The following is a 20,825-nucleotide window of genomic DNA, read 5'->3' as shown; positions in this document are numbered from 1 at the left end:
AATATCTGGGCTGCTAACACAGGATTGTAGGTTTAAACTTAACAATGACCAGCTACAGTGATCTGTTATTATTCTTGGTCTTAATGACTTCCTCCTTCCACAGGCCTACCTCATTTCTCTGCTGGAATCTTCCGTTGTTGGGGCAGGGACACGTTCATCGCCCTGCGAGGACTAATGCTGGTCACAGGACGTCATGTGGAGGCCAGGTACTCATATCCAGTTCATTACTACAATAATTAACTCAGACCGTTTTTGATTCAATCACGATCATATTCAAAAATGATTCTCAAAGTACATCAGTTTTTCTGCAACAGTGCAAGTTTAAGTGTAAATTAAGCATACATTTAATTTTTTAGTGTAAAATGTCAATCTCAATCCATCCAGAATCATTTGAGAGATTTGTTATCCATCATTTTACCCCCATTATGACCTTAGATTTGAGAAAAAGATTAAATTATATTGATCTTACATTGATATTGTTGAGTGTTTAGAGATGGAATTTCTCCTCAGAGCTCGTTCCTTTCCTCTTCATCCTGCTTTACAGGAACATCATCCTGGCCTTTGCTGGCACTTTGAGACATGGACTGATTCCTAACCTGCTCGGAGAGGGTGTAGGGGCCCGTTTTAATTGCCGTGACGCGGTGTGGTGGTGGTTGCAGTGTATTCAGGACTATTGTACAATGGTACCCAACGGCACTGACATCCTCCAATGCCCCGTGTCCAGGATGTACCCCACAGACGACTCTAAACCCCTGACAGCTGGCACTGTGGTAAGCACACCACCAAAAAAGAAAAAAATGATGCTTAATATTTCTGTGTATTCCTTTTTAGGATACTTAAATAGAACAACATTGATTTAATTTGTCTTTTTTGTGTCCTTGTTGACTAAATGTTTTAAAGGAGACGTTCACTGCCAGAACGAAAATTCACAGATAATTGACTCACCCCAATGTCATCCAAGATTTTCATGTCTTTCTTTCTTCAGTCGATAAGAAATTATGTTTCTTGAGGGAAAGCATTTCAGGATTTATCTCCATATAGTGGACTTCAATGGTGCCCCAAAGTTTAAACTTCCAAAATGTTTTACCTTTTTTTTGCAAATGGCGTTTGATCTTCTTTACATATTTACTTTGTAAACAATGGGTCAGTACTTTTGCAGCCATGTAGGACAATTTTGAAGTTGGGTTTTTCGACATACCCTAACTGTCTTGAACTGGGAAAAAAAAACTGTTCACACACACCTAGTCAAGACGAGCATTTGAGGTTAAAAAGCATATAAAATGTGAATTTGTTTCGAAAATGACAGTTTGTTTCACTAGATATAACCCTTCTTCCTTTGCTGAGATTGTTTAGAGCCATTTGAAGCTGCATTTAAACTGCAATTTGGAAGTTCAAACTCACGGGCACCATTGAAGTCCTCTATATGGATATAATTCCTAAAAATGTTTTCCTCAAAAACATAAGTTCTTTACGACTGAAGGAAAAAAAAGACATCTTGGATGACAAAGGAGTCAATTATCTGAAATTTTTTGTTCTACAAGTGAACTTCTCCTTCAATCATAGATTATATAATGCTTTATGAATTCAAATTTTGGTTTCACTGTTCACTGCTGACACAAGGATTGCATCAGTATTGTTTTGTGTCTGTGATACCACAGGATCAGCTGCTGTATGAAGTCATTCATGAGGCCATGGAGCGCCACATGCAGGGTATAGAGTTCAGAGAGAGGAATGCCGGACCACAGATTGACCGCAACATGAGAGACGAAGGTAAAACCTTTTTTAAATATTTTTAAAGACCTATTATTCCCCTTTTTACAATATGTCTAAGTCTCAGATGTCCCCAGAATACGTCTGTGAAATTTCAGCTCAAAATATCAGACAGATGATTTTGAAAATGCCTGTTTTGAGTGGAAGCAGAAACATGCTGTTTTCACGCATGGCTCTTTAAATGCAAATGAGCTGCTGCTCCCTGCCACCCTTTCCGGAATAGGGCTGTGTTTATACAGCTCATACCGCAGATACTCTGCCAAAAAACTTCTGTTTAGTTTTGATAATCATGTCTATCATGCTGAAATCATGCTTTTACTCCATATTAGTTTAAACTTCTGATATACGGTTTTCTGAGTGCACACATTCAAAACACGCACACAGAAAGCAGCTGCCAGAAAGTACTAAAAGAAACTCTTTCATGTCTTATTGCGCTTAAACGGTCAAATACACAGAAGTTTATGTTACAAACACAAGTTACAAAAACAGTCAGTAAAGTTAAACAGCTAGGAAAAAGTCTAATTTTCATTATATGTTCTTTTCAAGATTCTTTTTTTAAGAGTCCTTTAAGAACATGTCAATTTTTTTCTATTCTGAACTTTCTCAGGGTTTAACATTGTGGCCAAGGTGAACCCTGACACTGGGTTTGTGTATGGCGGAAATCGGTTCAACTGTGGGACCTGGATGGACAAAATGGGAGAGAGCGAGAGGGCCCGCAACAAAGGGATACCAGCGACACCCAGGCATGCGTTGATATCTCTTAAAGCCATATATATTCTATTTATAAGATGCCATTTATAAGTGGATCTCTTTTCTCTGTCTCACTGTCTATGTCTGTTGCCATCATTCAATATTCTGACTCCCTATTGTGTTCCTAATGCAGAGATGGATCAGCGGTGGAAATAGTGGGTCTGTGCAAATCAACATTGCGTTGGCTGGTGGAGCTACATAAACAAGGGCTCTTTCCGTATAATAGTGTGGCCATACACAAAGGCGGTGAGCTCAGATTGCCCTTACTAGTGCTCATAACATTAGCTTTGTTCCAAAACGTAGCAAGCTGCTCTACTACATAGCATTTTAAGGCATCATCAGGCACTCGCTCAATGTACAGTACAGGTAGTTTCAAAAGGTTTGAAAAGTAATGCTGCAGTCTGAGATCCTTTGTTTAACAAGCTCATTAAAAAATATTTAAAAACATGTATCTATGATGGCAGAAAAGAGAGTAATGGCAACAATATTTAATTCAATTCAGAAAAGCATATATAATTTATGGAAGTAATAATTCATTTAAAATTACTTGCAGAGGTTCCATTTTAAATCATAGGATGCTGCCTTAAGAAGATATCTGCCTATGCTTTGGATCAAATATGATATTTGTGATTTACTCCAAAGGTGCAGAGAATATCTGAATCACAAACATTTGTTATACCTGTAGACAAACAGCTCACTATTTCCTATGAAGAATGGGACAGAAAAATCCAGCAGAACTTTGAGAAGATGTTCTATGTGTCCCAAAACCTGGATGACCCCAACGAGAAGCATCCTGAGTTGGTTCATAAGCGGGGCATTTACAAAGACAGCTATGGAGCCTCCAGCCCCTGGTGTGATTACCAGCTCAGACCCAACTTTCCCATTGCCATGGTGGTGGTAAGGATTCATTCTAAAACATTAAATCTAAAAGATCTCAGGTCCCAAAATATTTGTAAATATAATTGGATGGGTTTTTTTTCTTATTTAATTTAATTATTAAATTATCATTTCTACTTTCTTGGTTGGTGAGTATAAAAGCCTGTTTCCACCACTGAATATATATATATATATATATATATATATATATATATATATATATTTTTTTTTTTTTTTAGTTGTTTACATCTTGCAAATCTGACTTTTTTTCTTACAATTGTGAGACATACACTCATTCTGAAAATTGAAGTCAGAAATGCATGTTATAAATTCACAAATATGACGTGTTTTTCTTTTCAAGTCCAAGATAACTTGCAAATCTGACTTCTTTAGTTTAGTCTGAGTTTATATCTCGCAATTATGATTTTTTTTTTTTAGTTGAGTCAGAATTGTGAGATTTTATAATTTCATAACTTAAAAAAACAATTCAGAATTGCGAGATACAAACTCAAATTAGTTAGAAAATACCTGCAATGAAACTCAAAATCACAAGAAAAAGTGAGAATTGCAGAGAGTTTATATCTCACAATTCTGGGGAAAAAAGTCAGAATTGCAAGATAAAAACTCAAATTTGTGAGAAAAAACTTGCAATGATTTTATAGCTGGCAATTGCGTGTTTATATCACACAATTCTGACTTTATAACTCATAATTGCGAGTTTATACCTCACAATTCTGGGGAAAAAAATCTGAATTGTGAGATATGAACTCGCAATTGCAAGAAAAAATATCAGAATTGCGAGATACAAACTTGAATTTGTGGAAAAAAAACTCGCAATGACATAAACATGAAATTCTGACTTTATAACTCACAATTGCGAGTTTATATCTCACAATTCTGGGTAAAAAAAAAAGTCATAATTGTGAGATAAAGCTCAAAATTGCAAGAAAAAGTGAGAATTTCAAGATACAAATTCGCAATTGCAAGAAAAAAAAGTCAAAATTGTGAAATATAAACTTGAATTTGTGGGAAAAAAAATTGCAGTGATATAAACTCACAATTCTGACTTTATAACTTACAACAGCTAGTTTGTATCTCACAATCCTGAGGGAAAAAAAATGTCGGAATTGTGAAATAAAAAGTCGCAACAACCTTTTTTTTCAGTTCATTTTCAGTTTATTTTTTATTCAATGGAGAAATCAGGCTTCAATAGGTGAGGATCTAAGTTAGAGAGTAAAAGCCTAATAGTTTGTGGTTAGTATATTCCTAATGGTTTTCCTTCCTAGGCTCCAGAGCTGTTCACTGTAGAGCATGCTTGGGAAGCACTGAACATTGCAGAAGAGAAACTGCTTGGACCTCTTGGAATGAAGACCTTGGACCCTGAGTGAGAGTCCTTAAATTAATTATACTGCATTATCTGATAACATTCCTTCTACTTTCTGTGTGTGACTCATGATTTTGTTTGTTTAAACAGTGACATGGTTTACTGTGGTGTTTATGACAATTCTCTGGACAATGACAACTACAACCTCGCCAGGGGCTTCAATTACCATCAAGGCCCTGTAAGATCCATAAGTACAGCTTCATCAGCACAATTTAAGCTTTTTTCAGGATTCTTAACCTTTCTATTCATTTACCCTCATCAGGAGTGGCTATGGCCTATCGGTTACTTCCTCCGGGCAAAGATCTACTTTGCAAAGAAGCTTGGAAAAGACACCTATGACAAAACAGTGTATTTGGTGAAGAATGTCCTCTCTCGCCATTATGTCCACATGGAAAGGTAAACACTGCATGAATAGTAAATAATTATCTGTTAATTATTGGTTGACCCAGGGTTCATACAAGGTGCTCGAAGTGCTTGACTTTTGAAATTTAAGGCCTGGAAAACCCTTGAAAATAGCAATATTCCTCAAAAGGTGCTTGAAAAGTGCTTCAATTACTGAAACGCAATGTATCTATGAAATAAGTTCATACAAAAAAAAAATCATAGCTTTTCCCGCTTATTTTACTTAAAGTCGTGAAACTAGCAAGCTAAGCCTGTAGAAGTACGGACAGTGTCGTGTAAACATGGCTGAAGATGCAAAAAGAGGAACAGTTGAACCGAATCCATTAAGTAAATCATCTTAAGCTGGAACCATGCTTCAGATTGGAACTTCAGAAAGCAGATCGTAAATCGTTTGAATTATATAGCGATTTCGGAGCGGGTTCATGAATATTTTGCTTCAGGCTGGAACTTAGGAGCATGGATTGAGAATCATTTGAATCAGAATCGCATTTCAGAGCGGGTTCATGAATCTTTTGCTTCAGATCGGAATTTAGGAGCATGGATTGAGAATCATTTGAATCAGAATCGCATTTCAGAGCAGGTTCATGAATCTTTTGCTTCAGATTAGAACTTCAGAGAGCGAATCATGAATAATTTGATTTAGATCGGGATTTCGATGCAGGTTCGAGAAACGTTTGCTTCAGATTGAAACTTCGGAGTGCATATAACTTGAATTAGATTGGGATTTTGGAGTGGGTTTATAAATAGTTTTGTGAATTGTGAATCATTTGATTTAGATGGGGATTTCGGAGTGGGTTTGTGCGTCATTTGATTTAGATCGGATCTTCAGAGCATGGATCGTGAATAATTTAGATCGGGATTTAGAAGAGGGTTTGTTCATCTTTTGCTTCAGATCGGAACTACGGAGTATGGATCGCGAATCATTTGAATTAGATCTGATTTGCGAGCGGGTTTGTGAATCTTTTGCTTCAGATCAGAACTTCGGAGGACAGATCGCTAAACATTTCAATTAGATTGGGATTTCAAAGTTGTTTCGTGACTCTTTTGCTTTAGGTCGGAACTTCAGAGTTCGGATCACAAATCATTCGAATTAGATTGGGATTTCAAAGCAGGTTTCTGAATCTTTTGCTTCAGATCAGAACTTCAGAGCGCGGATTGCTTATCATAACAATTAGATCGGATTTCGAAGCTGGTTTGTGAATCTTTTGCTTCAGATCGGAACTTCGGAGTACGGATCATGAATTATTTAAATTGCATTGCAATTTCGGAGGGGGTTAGTGAATCTTTTGCCTCAGATTAGAACTTCACAGGGTGGATTGTGAATCATTTAATTTAGATGGGGATTTCGAAGTGGGTTTGTGCGTCATTTGATTTAGATCGGAACTTCGGTGCGTGAATCGTGAATAATTTGATTTAGATCGGGATTTGGGAGCGGGTTTGTAAATCTTTTGCTTCAGATTTGAACTTCAGGGTGCAGTTCGCAAATTATTTGAGTTACATTGGAACTTCAGAGCAGGTTTGTGAATCTTTTGCTTTAGATTAGAACTTCGGAGCATGGATCGCGAATCATTTGGATTAGATTGGGTTTTCGAAGCTGGTTTGTGAATCTTTTGCTTCAGATTAGAACTTCAAAGTGCGGATTGCTAATCATAACAGTTAGATTGGATTTTGAAGCAGGTTCGTAAATCTTTTGCTTCAGATTGGAACTTAGGAGTGGGGAATTATTTGAATTACATTGCAGTTTCGGAGGGGGTTAGTGAATCTTTTGCTTCAGATTGGAACTTCACAGGGTGGATTGTGAATCATTTGATTTAGATCGGGATTTAGAAGAAGGTTTGTTAATCTTTTGTTTCAGATTGGAACTTCCGAGCATGGATCGCGAATCATTTAGATTAGATTGGGTTTTCAAAGCTGGTTTGTGAATTCTTTGCTTTAGGTCAGAAATTCAGAGTGCAGATCGCAAATCATTCGAATTATATTGGGATTTCAAAGCAGGTTCATGAATCTTTTGCTTTAGATCGGAACTTCGGAGCGCTGATCACGAATCGTTAGAATTATATCTGGATTTCGGAGAGGATTTGTGAGTCATTTGATTTAGATCAGAACTTCACATATCATTTTATTCGTAGATTTTTATTTATCTATTAATCTTTTTTAGAATTTGAAAGATAAGACAATGTATGATGAATTAGATCTTTGATTGAAGTCCTTGAAAATCAAAAAAGTAGTGCTTGGTAAGTCCTTGAAATTCATTTTACTGGATCTGTACGAACCCTGTTGACCAAAATGGGTTCTAAAACTTGTGGCTGGTATAATGCAAATATTACTTCATAAAATGTCCAGTTAGCAAGTAAGAAATGGTCTGTCATTGCGTTTAATTCAAATTTAAAGCTGAAGTGTGTAATTTCAGTGCCACTATAGTCACCAATTAGATGTGGTTTCAACAACTGAGATACTATGCTGAACATTTGAAGTGTTCAAGGAATAAATAAAGAGTATGGCTTGTAAACACAGAAGCAATTAAATTTTATATTGTACATCGAGATCAAATCTGCAAAACGTGACCTGCAAAAACGTAATCAGGATCTAACATATCTGTCTTTTGTTCCTCAGGTCATCCTGGAAGGGACTGCCAGAGCTCACAAATGAGAATGGCCAGTACTGCTCTTTTAGCTGTGAAACTCAGGCATGGTCTCTTGCCGCTGTGCTTGAGGTTCTTCATGATCTCTGAGCAGAAACCACTCACCCTCGTCTTCCACAAGTGTTCCTGTGCAATCTTGATTGTGTGCTGTGTAAATAGATCTGAGGAAAGCTCATATCTGATAGATTGTACAACACACACAACATCCTGTACTTTAGTATGAGATTTCCTTGTTCCTCCCTTCCGCATCCAGCTTTTACTAGACTACTAGAGACTGTAAGTTTGCCCTTGATGTAGGTGACTGGGTACGCATTAAAATGTTGTCACTATTTTGTCGGAATATTGCGAATGTGTCTAGTATAATATATAATTAACTCATCGTTAGTTAATGTGTAGTGTTTGTCCTACTTCTTTGCACAAACATCTTTGACGATCCTGTAAGGTTAGGAGGCTCGATTTCTCACAAAATGTTTTTGTTCGCATGTTTCAAAATGACTGAATAATTAGTGAACTAAAAACAGAGATAAATGTGAAATAAAAAAAATGTTTAAAGACTGAGTATCTGGAAAATATTATTTTTTAATCGTTATAACTTTTTGTTTTTAATTCAGAAAGCGCAGACATTTTTTGTTGCCAATTATTTTTTTATTACATGTTTCAAGTATTCACGTTCTCCAGTTATTGCATGCCTATATTCTATAAATGCTATAAAAAAACTTTATGAAGTTTTATTACTTTTAATCTAAAACAACTGAGTTTTTTTCTGTAAAACTATTTAATACTGGTCAAAGGTTGATCAAAAGTAAAAGTGAGTACAATGTTTGTGCATGGAGAATCACACTGAGCCTCACCGCACTTAAATGTATGTGTTTATAACTGGAATTCTGTTGGGGAAAAAAACATAAAACAATATTGAAGCTAATTATAAGAAATATAGGAGTATGTGAATTAGAATACTCACTGGTAAAGAACTAGTTTGCTGAGAAGCAGCTGGTTTGATGGTTGTAGATGTAGTTTTGTTAGGTGATGGTGATGGTGATGTGCTTGGTGACTGTTTCCCAATTGAACGAACTGTAGAGCTGTTAACCATGGTCCAAAAAGCTGTATAGTCTCTGACAAATGTCACACTGTAAAAGCATTGAAATCATGAATTATATTCAAGTGTTTCATTTCAAGAGATCATGAGTGTAATTTGCCTCTAAACAAGAGTACAACACATACAAGAACTGAATATCTTCCAAAGAGGAGTTTGCTGGTGCTTCCCATGTAGCCTCAAACTGGGATTTCTTGTCTGCAGATGCTTGGCTGAGAGTTGAGTTCTGAGGGCCAAAATGAGAGCGTTTCCATGACTCATGCCTCGTTTTAGCGTTAAAACAAATATTGCAGCTAATATTTAAATGTCTGCATTGAATAGGAACGTCAAATGTAATGCATTAACTTTAACATCACCGTCTAAAAATAACAATGAAGCACCTCTGTGTTGAAACAGTTCAGGGCACGGGATTGGTTGGTGTTTATTAATGTAAAGCGTCCCACTGCAGTTTTTCCATGCACCTCTCGAGCCTGTAACATGAAGCCTTGGAATTCGGAGGCATTCTCGGCCGCCTGCAGGGTAACTGAGAGTTAAACACAGAGATATGTGTGTTGACCTCTTTAAATCTGTTGGCGTAACTCAAGTTGACCCCTGCTGCTTATGTAATCGTGAGCTTTTCATCACTGAGGAAACTACAATGGTAATATGAGACCATGAAATTACAAAGTTCATCTCACAGAAAAACAGCTATTTTATGAGGTGGCGGTTTCCCATGAATAGAGGTTTGCACTTACGTCAAGGTTTGGTCAGGTACCTGGATGTGCAGGCATATTGGAGATACTCAAATGTAAATAACAGCATGGACTGCACGGTTAATGTTCTACTAGTCCAAAGTCCCTTTAAGGCAAGTCATGTCACTCGGCGGCCATCTTTGAAACGCTACTCGGGCAGGCAAGTGCAGCTCCTATCTCTTTGAATGGGGAAACATCAAATTGTCCAAAACTGTTCACCAAATTTAAGATTAAATTTCATATTTTAAATCTCCAAAGAAATCCAACAAGCACTGCCTCATAAATATGGTTACTTGTGCTCCAATAGCGTTAAAAAATGCTTATTTTTCCGGCTAGATGAGCCAGTGCGCATGCGCAGCACTGAGCACACGTCTTAGAGCGCCGATTGTTTCTATAGCAACCGGGACTTCTAACGGCAGCTGCAGTGACGCGCTGACTTTACTAATCAACGATTGGCTCTTTCACTAAGAAGGCGGGGCTTCGCGGCCATAATAAACATTGCATTTTTCCACATTCAAAACTATATGAGTGACATGTCTTGGGTATTCTATAGTCTTTGACTAGTCTCAGCTTCAGACGTCACGTCCACGGAACATTGGCTAAATGTTTGATGCATATGGTACACTTAACTCTTGGTATAGAATACCAAGAGGCGAAACTCTGATGCTATTTTGGGAACAGCCACTAGGTGCATGTCCCTTTAAATGCTAATGAGCTCTGCTCACCAAACCCCTCTCTTCCATGTGGTGATGAGCGGTTTGAGAGACTGTAAACTTTAGCTGCAGAACTTGCTAACTAGGACATTATTTGAAAATATGCTATAATATTTATTATATCCAACAACAAAACAATCACTCAATCTGGGACATTGTTGTCTACCCCTGCTCAGCATCAGCTTACAGCTCACTCAGGCCTGGACTAAAGTATGGCGGCTATGTCAATCAACAATCGTGGGAGTGGCCTGTGCAGAACTACGTCATTCAACAGCCTGATTTGAGAAAGTTATTATTATTATTGGGGATTTTAAAAAAAAGAGCAATGCGTGGATTTCTGTCATTTTATAGGACTGTTGTGTACACACACTGCCAACACACATTTATGTTCAAATAACATGTAAAAGTGAATCCAATGACCCCTTTAAAGAAATAGTCCTTTCAAAAATGAAAATTTGCTGAAAATGACAGTCCAAACTGCTGAAAAAACAATCACAATAATCCACACCACTACAGAATTTTAACTTTAAACTTGCTTCTGGTGCTTTATTCATAATAATGCTTCCTAGAGTGAAAAGGTCCATCCCATTTTGTCCTCTCATATCGAAATTCACCAATATATTTGTTTGGAACTGTTTTGGACTGCTTGTAAAAGGTGCTTGACCTGTGTATATTTCTCTCCTGATTCAGATGAGTACTTTTTTACTGGGGAAAGTAATATTATTTATATTTTAGCTGGAAGCAATGGTTTGAAGTTAAAGGGGTCCTGAGACGACCTGCGGCTCGCTGAATGCTGAAGCATCCCACAAGCGGCTGTCCATAATACATGCGAATCCCCAACCCGCTAACGAATTGAATTTCTGTAGGCGGGATACCGCGTTGTGACATCATTGTATGCGGAAAACAAAGCTGTAGTCCAAATGAGCCATTCGTTGTAGTTTTGGAAAAAAGGGACTTTTTAAAAACTGAATATCTCCCTTTGGAGTGGACTTTGAGATTTGTAACTTAGTAGATGTTTTTTATGCCCAAACGTACACACCACACACTGGCTGAAGTTCAAAAAGTGAAAAAGTCTAAAAGCACACCTTTAAGAGGACGATAATTGATGTACTAGAGTCATGCTGTGGATTATGTTGTTTTCAGCAGCTGTTTGAACTCATTCTGACGGCAACCAATCACTACAGAGAACCCCTTGGTTGTTGTGATCAAGTGATGTTTGCTAAATTTCTCTAAATCTCTTCTGATGAAGAAACATCAGTTTTTTATGCATCTTTGCAAATGGCCTTTCTTAATAATGTGCTTGTTGGCAAGTTTCGCCGATAAACGCGACTAAATGTGGCTAAAGTAAACATTACAGCTGGTAATCCCTCAGCAGAGAGGGGCGGGGCGAGCAGAGCTCATTAGCATTTAAAGGGCTTATGCCATAAAATGAGCTGATATTTTGCAGAGCTGATTTTGACAAGGTAAAAGGGTGTTTTTTCACACTAATATTGAGAATTTTTAGCCAAAGTATATTAGAGACTTTTCATTAAGACCCTAAAGAATCATATGAACTTGTGGAAAATGGGCATCCGATGACCCCTTTAACTATTCCATCAGCTATTGATTACTAATAAGCTTTAATTAAAAACCTAACATCTAAAAATCCATAAAGAAGAAATAGCAGTAAGAAACTGCCCTCACCAGTGATGGTTTGTCCTGGTGTGAATGTGGTACTGTTCACAAAGACTTTGTAAGGAGAGCTGGTTATTTGGGAATCAAAGGGAGTGTGATAAGGGGTCATGCTTTGACAGGAATCCTCAACTAGACCGTTGGGGTAAGCCGTGACCCTCCTTACACAACACAGACACAGCAGCAGTAGAATCTCAACATGCATCTAAAAAAAAAACAAATACTTATTTATCTAATCTTCTAATGATCTAATTTTATTGATTGATTGATTGATTGATTAATTAATTAAACAGCGTGAAATGGTAAACAGAGTTAGATAATGGAGCAAAACAAATAAATTACTTTAGTTTATTTACATACACTACCAGTCTCTTCTTCTCACCAAGCCTACATTTATTTGATCCAAAATACAGCAAAAGCAGTAATGTTGTGAAATATTGCTTTCTATTTGAATATATTTGAAAATGTAATTTATTCCTGTGATCAAAGCTACATTTTCAGCATCATTACTCCAGTGTTCAGTGTCCCATGATTTTTCAAAAATCATTCTAATATGTTGATATGCTTTTCAAGAAACACATTTTATTATCATTATTATCATCATTATCAGTATTTAAAATGATTGAGTACATTTCAGGATTCTTTGATGAATGGATAGATCCAAAGATCAGTTATTTATCTGAAATAAAAAAGAAAGATTTCTATTTCAGATGAATGCTGTTCTTCTGAACTTTCTATTCATCAAAGAAACCTGATAAAATTCTACCCAGCTGTTTTCAACTTAATAATAAATGAGCAGTAAAGCAGAACAATATAATAATTTCTGGAGGATCATGTGACTTGAGAAATGATGCTAAAAATTATGCTTTGAAATCACAGGAATAAATTACATTTTAAAATATATTCTAATAGAAAACCGTTGTTTTAAAAAGTAAAAATATTTCACATTTTTGCTGTTTTTGCTGAACTTTGGATCAAATAAATGCAGGCTTGCTGAGCAGAAGAGACTTCTTTAAAAAACACGAAAAATATTTAGACTGGTAGTGTACATTTTCGTAGTCAATAAAATATGTTTAAAAATGGCCCCTTTCTTCTTCTATTGTTATTTTTATTCTTTAGCTACTAAAGTGTTCTTCAGCAGCTAGATTCTCATTCAAAGACAGCAAAGTAAAACTTACTGTGTAAGAGTCTGTTCCTCCAGAAGCAGCAGTGGGATTGTGAAGTTGTTTGGAGGTTTTTTCTTGACAAAGTAAGGAAATGTATATCTCAAAAATACAGACTGATTGAATTTCATGTGGGTGTAAAAACTGTTGTTTGTGATTGTAAATGCATAGTATGTGTTCCAACTTCACATTGTGTTCTAGGTTTCAGGGTTTTCCTTTTAAATGTATTGTGATTGGGGCATTTACTCTCATTCAGCAGTTAATTAATTTATAACATATTAAACATTTATTTACAATTGTCCCGAAAGCCACAAATCACATGCTTACTGTGTTTTAGAATGTGTTTAACCTTCTGGGTAGTTTTTTGCTTAAAATGAACCCAAAATAGGTTGGAACTTTAATAATAAATAATACTTTATTATTATTATTATTATTATTATTATTATTTCTTATTAATAAATGTTCACCTTTTGATTAATACTGGTACCTCTAGTAATTCTGTGTCTGATTCTTAATTTACAACATTTAAAGCCAGCCATATAGGAATTTTTAAACAATAGTTGAGTTCAACAAAACCACCCAGAAGGTTGGGTTGAACATTTAATCTTTTTTTTTTTTTAAAGCGAACATACTGCATTTTTTAAGAGTTAACATACTGTGGGTCTGGCTGTTTGTTTAGTTATGAAACAAAGAGTTAGCCAAGAAACCTGGCAACCAGTTTACAAGTGATGAATCAGATGACTTATCACTTTAACAGAATTGTGTCCAATAAAATGTATTCATGTTTGGCATGTAAATAGAATCTATAATCTATAACACCAGAATGCACATTCAGATGGTCTGTTTTAAGCACTGAACTCATTTTCATCCATTATTTTACACATCTACGAAGCACAACAGAAATGAATGAGTGAAGTTTTCCGTGTAGAAATCAGGTGAAGGTTTTATTTCCTCATAATTCAAATGTCCACCTTTATTTCCTCATACTCCAATACCTATTTGTGCCTCTACCTCATATATCCACTTCCTTTATGATGTTCCCATAGCAATAAGGATGTTTTTTCAATCAGCTCATTGTTAACCTTCCTGGTATCAAGCATATAAAAAATCCTGGTATGTAAAACCTTCTTATTCCTGTTGTGCATCAGCTGTAGCGACATTTTCTGGAAAGCAACACATCGCTGTTTGACTTCGTGAAGGTTGGTAACTCTTGCATGGTTAAAACATTTATTTATTCCGTTGAAAAATGTCAAAAACTGTCAATGTTATTATTTATAATGGTTATCAATGTGCTGTATGAATTGAAATCTTTTTGATTTATCCTGTTTTAGATGCTTGTACACTTTCTCATCCTGGTTTTTGGGCTGAATCTTCATGCTGTAGCTGCATTTAGCAGTGGATTGGTGAATCGGGCATGTATGGATATGACTCCTGGACATAGAAATAATACTGCCTCTATGTTAGACCCTCCATATACAGTCACCACAGACATCTCAAACTACACAGAGGGTCAGATGATCACAGGTTAGTGACAGGACCTGTACATTGAAATTCATACAAAGTATCAAACAGATAACGTCACTTTTTTAGCCATTTTGGCAATGGCTTTTAAGCAACTGGTTTCTTTTGATGTATAAGTCAGTTTCCCTCAAGTCCACAGTTCAAAGATCACATCACAGTTTTATTTCTTGGTAGTGACACTGCAAGCAAATGCGACTGGATTCAGGGGCTTTCTTCTTCAGGCCAGGGCTCAGACCGATCCAGTAGGAACTTTCACAATCATTGGAAATGATTCTCAATTACTCAACTGTACAACACCGGTAAGATGTTTATTTAAAATACATTTGTTAACCCTAATGTTGCTCCAAAAAGTCTATGATTCTAGGAAATGTACTTCAATTAAGAAGTTTTGATTTGCGTTACATTGTTAATTATCCCTACTGAACTGCCTGGATACATATTTACAAATAGCAGTACTTGGAAATGAAGACAGTCTTTTATCTGCATTCTTTATCTTTTAGGGCTCAGCTGTCAGTCATAATTCAAATGTAACCAAGACAACTATTGTGGCTCAATGGAAGGCTCCTATGATGAACAATGCAGATATTCGGTTCAGGTAAATATTCCGATTTTGCATTTATTATATTTACATTTACATTGTTTACTAAATTTGGTGTAATAACAGAGTTGAACGGCATTGTTTTTTTTCTGTTTGGTAATATTATTAGTATTCAGATATCATCAGTAAGTAAATTTGATGACAAATTCCTAAACACACACATCACTGATTCTTGAGTGGGACAAAACAGGCTGAAATATTGAAATAATAAAACCTTGTACAGACAAATGAAACTGCATTTTTGTATTTAACATGTACTAAGCTACTGAGCTATGCTACGATTAAACCTCCCAACTTTTCTCTTTTTCTATCAAACTACACAAAAAAAAAACTGTAAGTAATTTGCACACACATTTTTTAAGTAAAATGTAAGTATGTAATTAAGTAAAATCTACTTAACTAATTTAAGTTAAATAAGCAAAGATAATAAGTAAGTTCAACGTCCAATTATAGTTTGCAATTTATAGTTTTAAGTTTACTCTGCAGTCCATAAGTACAATTCACTCAGCCACGGTTTGTAAATTTTACTCAAACATCATAGCACTGAATAAAAAAATGCCATTAAAGCATGTATTTCACTTTCAAACATTTAAGCAAGTAGACGACTCCTTACCGTTTTTAAGGTTATATGCTTAAAATGAACCCAAAATAGGTTGGAACTTTAATAATAATTAAATAATACTTTATTATTATTATTATTATTATTATTATTATTATTATTATTATTATTTCTTATTAATAAATGTTCACCTTTTGATTAATACTGTTACCTCTAGTAATTCTGTGTCTGATTCTTAATTTACAACATTTAAAGCCAGCCATATAGGAATTTTTTAAATAATAGTTGAGTTCAACAAAACTACCCAGAAGGTTGGGTTAAATATTTAATCCAACCAGTCGCTGTTTTTTTTTTTTTTTTAAGCTAACATACTGCATTTTTTAAGAGTTATACTGTGGGCCTGGCTGTTTGTTTAGTTACGAGACAAAGAGTTAGCCAAGAAACCTGACAACCAGTTTACAAGTGAGGAATTAGACTTCTTATCACTTCAACAGAATTTTGTCCAATAAAATGTATTCATGTTTGGCATGTAAATAGAATCTTTCATCTATAACACCAGAATGCACATTCAGGTGATCTGTTTTAAGCACTAAACTCATGTTAGTCCATTATTTTACACATCTACAGTAGGAAGCACAACAGAAATGAAAGAGTGAAGTTTTCCGTGTAGAAAACAGGTGAAGGTTTTATTTCCCCATATTTCAAATATCCACCTTTATTTCCTCATACTCCACCACCTTTATGTGCCTCTACCTCACATATCCACTTCCTTTTATGATGTTCCCATAGCAATAAGGATGTTTTTTTCAATCTGCTCATTGTTAACCTTCCTGGTATCAAGCATATAAAAAAAAAAATCCTGGTATATAAAACCTTCTTATTCCTGTTGTGCATCAGTTGTAGCTACATTTTCTGGAAAGCAACACATCGCTGTTTGATTTTGTGAAGGTTGGTAACTCTTGCATGGTTAAAACATTTATTTATTCCGTTGAAAAATGTCAAAAACTGTCAGTGTTATCATTTATAATGGTTATCAATGAGCTGTATAAAGCTACTGAGCTATGCTTCGATTAAACCTCCCAACTTTTCTATTTTTTCTATCAAACTGCACAAAGAAAAAAACATTAAGTAATTTGCACGCACATTTTTTAAGTAAAATCTACTTAACTAATTCAAGTTAAATAAGCAAAGATAATAAGTAAATTCAACGTGCAATTATAGTTTGATGAGTAATTTCTACTTAATTATTTTAAGTTTACTCTGCAGTCCATAAGTACGATTCACTCAGCCACGGTTTGTAAATTTTACTGAAACACCATAGCGCTGAATATAAAAATGCCATTAAAGCATGTATTTCACTTTCAAACATGTTTGTAAGCAAGTAGACGGCTCCTTATTGTTTTTAAGGTTATATGTTGACTCAATGTAGTTAGTAACCAAATGAACACAGAGACCTCAATACTTGGCACATGATACACAATGAAGGTAACAATCAGTGAATGGTTTTTGAGTATGATTGGTTATTTTGAGTAGAAAATGAACTCTAGATGTTACAAAACAGCAAGTTACTTAACCATCATTTATTTTGCAATCAAGCAATCAAAATGTGTTTAACGTTTCAAAACTAATTCTCATGTTAGCAGACAGTTTACATTTTTTCACGTGACCAACAATTCATCAGCAAGTATACAATATCATAATGGAATACTATCAAAATATTCATCTGACGGTGGTGACGAAAATCTGAATTTGTAGCCATTTTAATGATCAAATACATTGAATCAATCAATTACTGTATTAAAACAAACACAAACAGTGAGTATGTTATTGTTTATAAATTTTTCAAGATTCACATTTAAACGTGCCATAGAATGCATTGATACAATGTTTTAAATTGTTCTCTGAAGGTATATGGCATAGGAAAGGGCAAAAATGATCCAGAAACAGTTTTACACGTCCATTTACAACCCTAGGATTAGTCCCTAGAATGAAATGGTCTGTTATTGCCTTATGTGGAAGGTTCATGAATAATATGAGCTCTGCCCTGATTGGCTGTTTCACAGAGTGGCTCATTTCATTAGTTCACACATGGAGGAAAATATATATTTAATCACAGAGCTCGAGCCGCTATTAATATGCAGTTCATTGAAACTGCCGTTTTGAATGCACGATCATTTTACTTTCACTTTTGTGATTGCTATGCTCTGTGTAAGGTTATACTACAGCGGCAGTACTTACCACATAAGTTTAGATGCTTGTTAGTGATGCTCAGGATCTGTAAATCATTTGCCATCGTCCGCACAGTCATCTCTCCGTTTATGTGGTAAATGAAATCTTATGTACTGCAATGTAACAGGCTACCGCTAGCAGTAAGCTAACCATGTCCCTTCAGCGGCTCGCCTTATTTTATTAGATCGCCTTTTTTGTTTTCCTTGCCTTCTGAGTAAGTTACAGACACCCACCATCCCTGCAATTAACATCCCCTGCACAACCTGGGACATAACATTTATTCCCGTGATCTGTGATTTTCTAGCCTGGAAAAAATCCAGACCCTAATCTATTAAGATTAAGGGTCTGGCATCGAGCAATGAAAAGAGCCTAACTCGAGGGGCGGCACCAAGCATGCATTTGAAACTCTTACTGCACACAATTGGATAACGCCACGACCAATCACAACAATCCAGCGGAGCTAACTGATAGATTAAACTCTTGCCGTATCCAGTCGGCAAAACAGCAAAAACGTCCTTCTTGCAAAGGAACGATTCGAGCGCGGTTTTCTGTTCCTCTTTTATATGAAAAGCCAAGTCTAACTCGTTCATTGTAGCGGCCAAAGCCATTTAAAACAACTGGAGTTCATCTGTAGTCATCTTTCAATGTTTACTAAATGATTCCGGACGTCGCAGCGCTGTCGTCATCAGCTTAGCTCGCCTCTGGCCCGCCTACATAAAATACACCGATCCCAGAACTGCTTACGTAATGCAGTAACGTGCATCATTGCTCGAAGCCAGAGTGTCTTGCAGAGACAATTCAAATTGTGCTCTCGCGAGACCTCTGGATTTCCAGGGTAGTGATTTTCGCTATTGTCCTTGCTTTGTTTTGTTTTTTTTACAAAAGCCTATATGCAGAACTTCTGATGATTGGGCTATGCAAATGTTGGGAGTGTAACTATTAATGATAGCGACTCTTACATAATAGTCGCTGTTATGTTAGGATTAGCCTATTTTTCGGTGGTCTTTTGCAAACACCAGATTTATATAAGAAGGAGGAAACGATGGTGTTTGAGACTCATGGTATGTCATGTCCATGTACAGAACTGTTATTATTCAACTATGCCAAGATAAATACAGTTTTCCATTCTATGGCACCTTTAAGTTCCTAAAATATAATTAGAACACAAGTTATTTATTTTCTCTCATCTGCTATGGTAACTTTAAAACGTAAAAAAAACTGTTATATGAACAAATAAAACAATTAGTTGTTACCTCTATCCATTTACATTTACCAGGATCTTAATATTCACATTTGAACATCTTAAACAATGATCCAAAAATGATCAAAACACATTATAATCAAACAAACTGTATTATGTATTATGTTTTAATCCAGTTTTTTTGTGATCCCTTCGCCTTACTGTATGTTGCCTCGACCTTAACCCTCTGGGGTCTGAGGGTGTTTTGGGGCCCTATAGAAGTTTGACACGCCCTGACATTTGATATTCCCTGATTTTTTTTATATATTTATATTTTAATGAATGTCTGACGGTGTTGACAAAAAGTGGGGACAACTTTGAAACCTTATGAAACACGCATGTGTCCTTGAAAAACAACCTTGCTTTGATTTGAGATATTATTAAATGATGCTTTTGATAAAAAAACAAGCTCTTTTTCATCATTAAAAAAAAAATCTATTTTATAGCTCATGAATAATTGAACCCTTCTCTGTTGACACACTATTTTTGATGTAGTGAGTGACAATAAGTGTCAAAGATTCGATATAACAAGGATAAAAATAAACTGAAGAAGGTAATTGTGTTAAATACATTCTATTTTTAATCCCTCATAACGTTTTTAATTTTTCATCCTAATATCAGTTACAATTGCTGGATATGTTTTGTCTCATGTCTCAAGAATCAGTTATATACTAGTTCATTTTATACATATATAGATATATTTTACAGTTCACTTGCTTTGCTAAGCATCTTTGAACAAATAATTATACACTATCGTGCTTTTTTATATTATACACTAGTATTTTTTTCTCTGATTGAATTGCATGGATTTAATGGCTTTTGCAGGGCAACGTTTGTGCAGAATTTCTCTGTCTTCTGGGTTGGCGTTCAAAGTGATACTGTTAGATTCGTGGGCATAAATCCAACAGCCGCCCCACCACCCGGCACCACAACTGGCACCACAACTGGCACCACAGCTGGCACCACAACTGGCACCACAGCTGGCACCACAACTGGCACCACAACTGGCACCACAGCTGGCACCACAACTGACGCCTCTAGTCCACCATTGTCTCTCACTATGTGTCTTCTTCTTTTACCTCTGCTGGCAATCATGTAAAAACTGAACAAAGATTGTACAATCACTAGATTTAATAGGCTTTAAGTTTCATATTCAATCATGTTATATATTTGATGTTGAAGTACAATGGGACTAAAAAAACTTGGTCCCACAATACATTAAATAATATTTCCTTTGATAGAGCACCATACTGTCCATCTTGTACCTTACTGTTATATTTATATATACTGTAAATAAGCTGGAATGAAATAAATTGATTCGTATCAAATGTTAAGTATTTTATGACAAAAGCAAAAAAACACAACCCAGATTTCGAAACCACTTTAGTTTTATTTCTTCTTTTAGTCCAAAAATGCACACCAACAAAAACAAAATTAAAAAAAAACTTTGTACATACATAATACGATGAGTGTGTATTTATTTC

At 35.7% G+C, this 20,825-nt stretch overlaps 2 protein-coding genes across 6 annotated transcripts in view; both read left to right on the top strand.

Moving 5' to 3' along the window:
• agla (amylo-alpha-1, 6-glucosidase, 4-alpha-glucanotransferase a) overlaps positions 1–8,381 on the top strand; it is a 45,507-nt gene extending 37,126 nt beyond the window's left edge. For 4 of the 5 annotated variants that reach the window (XM_073848317.1, XM_073848316.1, XM_073848319.1 and 1 more), the window contains 10 exons: positions 104–206; positions 545–770; positions 1,659–1,770; positions 2,378–2,513; positions 2,654–2,766; positions 3,206–3,417; positions 4,683–4,780; positions 4,871–4,958; positions 5,043–5,176; positions 7,796–8,381. In XM_073848317.1, coding sequence (XP_073704418.1) covers positions 104–206; positions 545–770; positions 1,659–1,770; positions 2,378–2,513; positions 2,654–2,766; positions 3,206–3,417; positions 4,683–4,780; positions 4,871–4,958; positions 5,043–5,176; positions 7,796–7,913 — 1,340 coding nt within the window. In that variant the 3' untranslated portion in view covers positions 7,914–8,381. The remainder of the gene's footprint in view (positions 1–103; positions 207–544; positions 771–1,658; positions 1,771–2,377; positions 2,514–2,653; positions 2,767–3,205; positions 3,418–4,682; positions 4,781–4,870; positions 4,959–5,042; positions 5,177–7,795) is intronic. The other variant, XM_073848320.1, reaches the window with a different exon arrangement.
• A 5,873-nt stretch (positions 8,382–14,254) lies between these two features.
• Positions 14,255–20,802, top strand: LOC141344369 (putative defense protein). The gene is made up of 5 exons (XM_073849250.1): positions 14,255–14,393; positions 14,526–14,718; positions 14,890–15,014; positions 15,216–15,310; positions 20,167–20,802. The coding sequence occupies exons 2-5, from the start codon at positions 14,526–14,528 to the stop codon at positions 20,438–20,440; spliced, it is 687 nt and encodes a 228-aa protein (XP_073705351.1). The 5' UTR covers positions 14,255–14,393; the 3' UTR covers positions 20,441–20,802.
• Positions 20,803–20,825: the final 23 nt, after the last annotated feature.

This window comes from Garra rufa, chromosome 10, assembly GCF_049309525.1.
Source record: "Garra rufa chromosome 10, GarRuf1.0, whole genome shotgun sequence".
NCBI lineage: Eukaryota > Metazoa > Chordata > Actinopteri > Cypriniformes > Cyprinidae > Garra > Garra rufa.
The sequence above is the reverse complement of the archived record's forward strand: the minus strand, read 5'-3'. Positions and strand labels throughout refer to the sequence as shown.